This window comes from Marmota marmota, unplaced genomic scaffold (genome assembly GCF_001458135.2).
Source record: "Marmota marmota marmota unplaced genomic scaffold, marMar, whole genome shotgun sequence".
In the NCBI taxonomy this organism is placed as follows: domain Eukaryota; kingdom Metazoa; phylum Chordata; class Mammalia; order Rodentia; family Sciuridae; genus Marmota; species Marmota marmota.
In genome coordinates, this window is record NW_026000229.1 from 54,288,045 (window position 1) to 54,291,996 (window position 3,952).

Genomic DNA, 3,952 nt, shown 5'->3' on the forward strand with positions numbered 1-3,952 from the left:
TTTTTTTTTTTTTTTTTTTTTTTTTAAGAGAGCGAGAGAATTTTTTAATATTTATTTTTTAGTTTTCTGTGGACACAACATCTTTATTTTTATTTATTTATTTTTTTAATGTGGTGCTGAGGATCGAACCCAGCTCCCCGTGCATGCCAGGCAAGTGTGCTACCTCTTGAGCCATATCCCCAACTTGGATGGTTTTTAAATCACTAATTTAATCCTTTTTTTTTTTTTAAACTTGTTTTCAATCTATTCCAATTTTTAAAAATTTCTTATTGAGACAATTTCATCTTAGTTATCTAATATGTTGGCATATAGTTGTTCAGCTGTATAATATGGATAGTATCATGTCAGTTTTCTTTTTTTTTTTTTTTTTGGTTATTGGAGATTGAACTCAGGGATACTTTACCACTGGGCTACACTCCCAGCCCTTTTTATTTTTTATTTTTGAGACAGGGTCTCACTAAGTTGCTTAGGATCTCGCTAATTTGCTGAAGCTGGACTCATACTTGAAATCCTCCAGCCTCAGCATCCCAAGTTTTGGGGATTAAAGGTGTTCACCACTGCACCTGGCTTTTTTTTTAAAGAAAGCTCAAACTTAAAAATGTAACCTCATTTGTTCATTTTTATTTTATAAAAAATTATAACAAAGAGGGGCTGGGGTTGTGGCTCAGCCCTAGAGTGCTCACCTAACACGTCGAGGCCCTGAGTTCAATCCTCAGCACCATATAAAAATAAATTAATTAATTAAAGATATCATATCCAACTACAACTAAAAAAATAAATATTTTTTTTTGAAAAAAGAAAATTTTAACAAAGAATCACATATAAGGACTACTTCCTCAAAAATACTGGGACAATAATAAAATTATTATGTTGTTTTCCTTATGTGATTCTAAAAATTCATGAAAAGTCTTTAAGAATAAATAAAAATCTTTTTTGTGTCTCTATAGGTTGGTGTCATGCGTGATCGTCTGATTCAGTTCATCTCTAAATTGCAGTTCGCTGCAACTGTACTTGTGACATCATGGACAGAAAAGAAGCAACGTCGAAAAACAACTACTATTTTATGTATACTCAATATTATCTTCTCTCCATTCGTGATGGTCATCATATTTATTTCTACACTACTGTCTTCTCCCTTGCTCCCCCTCTTTACCCTGCCTGTGTTCTTGGTGGGGTTCCCTCGACCTATTCAGGTTTGGCCAGGAGCAGTAGGCACCACAGCCTGTGTTTGTGCAGATACAGTGTACTACTACCAAATGGTCCCCAGCTTGACTGCCGCATTGCAGACTGCAATGGCATCTGGAAGTTTAGGTAGGTAAATGGGTTGTGCTTAAGAAAACCTCAGTAATTTATTTAAAGTCCAAAACAAAAAGAAGAAGAAAAAGCCCAGGCAGAGAGACTAAATATGAAATAAGAACTATATATCTTGCTCCTTATTTGAAGGCATATAAGGTTATAAGACAAAATTTCTTAGGTAAATTTTCACTAAGGTAATTTTAGAGTTTTTAAAAAAACCTTTTCTTAAATAAATTCAGATTACAGGCTCATTATTGTAATGTGGAAACACATTTCCCCTCAGTATTTACATGAATTTATAATGAGTATATGTCAAATAAATACTCTAGCTTAGATCCATTAAGAGTGAATACTAGCTGGTTGTTTAGCCCCTCTCTGCCTAGTATGTTCTGATATCAATACTCTTGAAAACAAAAGTTTCTTGTTGCATAGTTAGGCACAACAAGAAACTCTTATCAGATAGAATGGTTCCCAGATGCCAGCCAAGGCCCAAGCTGTAAGCAGACCTTCAAAGAATAGCAGTCAGTCCTGTACAAAATGTTGTACAAGTACTTGCACAAAGATTATTTCCATGGCATTACTTGTGAAAAATTATAGACACCTGAAATGTTAATCAACAAGCAAAAGATTACTCAAATTCAATTATATTCATATGCTGAGCTTTTTTTTTTTTTTTTGGTACCAGGACCCAACCAATGAACACATCCCCAGCCCTATTTTGTATTTTATTTAGAGACAGAGTCTCACTGAGTTGCTTAGCACCTGACTTTTGCTGAGGCTGGCTCTGAACTTGTGCTCTTTCTGCCTCAGCTTTCCAAGCTGCTGGGATTACAGGTGTGTGCCACCATGCCCAGCTCATATGCTGAACTCTTAATAGCAGTTATAGTGAATTAATCTGGGAGCTGTTTGCATTTAACCTGAGAAAATCTCAGAGATACGATGTTGAAAGAAAAATTAAGTTTTAAAAATATTTTTAGGCTGGGTATGTAGCTCAGTGGTAGAACACTTGCCTAGCATGTGTGAGACCCTGGGTTCAATTCCCAGTATGGCAAACAAAACAGAAATAAAAATATCTGTATGTTGTAAATTGATGTGACTTTTATATAAATAAAATCAAACATTGTTACATATTTTATGCATATAAACAAAATTGTCCAAAATCTTTTAAAGCAACGTGAAATTGACTTTTATATATTTGTACAATAGTTTCTAATCTGTTGTTTTTCTGAAAAATATATCCTTTAATTTTTATATATTACCATGTGTACATTGTCTCTTCCAACTATTTGCAAAGAGCTCAGCTCAGTGACTCCTGATAAACAGTGAATAGTTATTTTTCTTGACCTAATGAGAAGGTAGGAATTTTGAATCAATTCTAGGTGTGTTATTAATTTTGAAGATTCATGTGGCAAAATGAAACAAACTTGAAAATTTCTTTTCTTTTTTTTTTTTTTCCTAATTTGTTTTAGGTCTCCTCTTACCTGGGTCTCATTATTTGGGCCGTTTCCAGGATCGTTTAATATGGATAATGATTCTAGAACGTGGCTATACTTACTGCTGTATTAACATTAAGGTCAATGTGCATTGTTGAAACTTCTCTAATAGTTTTTATAGTACATGTGTAAAATTTTACCTGTTGTTCACACATCAAACAGTGACTCAAATTGAAAGAAGAGTGTCCTTTTAATTACCAGTGAAAACACCTAGTGATTTTTTTTAGACAACTTTCAATAAGCACATAATGATAGCTACCTGGTGTTGATTTTAGAATAGAACATGAAAACAAAATATACTTGCTTCCTTTTCTTCCTGACCTTTTTTTATCCGTATCTAACTGAACATCTCAAAAATGTGATTCAGTAATAATTTTAAGTCATATATGATATAAACATTCTCAGCTTAATAAAAACCGTCTTCTGACCTGTGTCTACCTGCTATAGCCTTCTTCACTCTTTCCTTTAAGAACAAAATACTATATTAGATTTGCTTATTATCATATCTCCAATTTCATTTTTTTCATTCTAACTCTTATTTCATAAGTTAGTCCCAGTTAATCTCCTCTAATGGTTCTTTCTTTTTTTCCTTGACATCTTCACATCAGAGTGTCCCAGAGCCTAGCAGTCATTTGTAACAACTTTACCCTTCTAGTTACTCAAGCCAAAAGTAATGGAGTCATGTTTTCCACTTCCATACCCCACATTCACTCTAAAGTTCTGTTTGCTCCACCTTTAAACTTTTCACAACACTTCTGGCTGCCTTCATCCCTTCCCAGATGATTACAATAGCCTCTTAATTGCTCTCCTTGCTTCTGTGTATGCGTCCTACAGTTAGTCAGCCAAAAGGATCTTTAAACCTAAATCAGATTATGTCACTTCTCCACTCAAAGCCCTCAGTAGATCTCTTCTTCCATTCAAAATAAAAGCCATGGCCCCAAATAGGTTCCCTAGTCCCTGTTTGTCATTATCTACTACTTTAATTCTCTCACTTTACTCCAGTACACTGGCTCTTCCTTCTGCCTAGAAGTCTCTTCCTCCAAATAATTACGTAGCTAACTCCCTCACTACCTCCATGTCTATTCTCAAATGTCATCTTAATCTCTTACAGACTTTTTCTTTTTTCTTATTTCTTTTTTTTTTTTTTTTTTTTTTTTTTTTTT

At 34.0% G+C, this 3,952-nt stretch overlaps 1 protein-coding gene across 5 annotated transcripts in view; it reads left to right on the forward strand.

Moving 5' to 3' along the window:
* The window catches only part of Pcnx4 (pecanex 4), a 33,038-nt gene that overhangs the window by 17,422 nt on the left and 11,664 nt on the right, over positions 1-3,952 (forward strand). For all 5 annotated transcript variants that reach the window (XM_015480952.2, XM_015480950.2, XM_015480949.2 and 2 more), the window contains 2 exons: positions 948-1,311; positions 2,766-2,869. In XM_015480952.2, the coding sequence (XP_015336438.1) occupies positions 948-1,311; positions 2,766-2,869 (468 nt within the window). The remainder of the gene's footprint in view (positions 1-947; positions 1,312-2,765; positions 2,870-3,952) is intronic.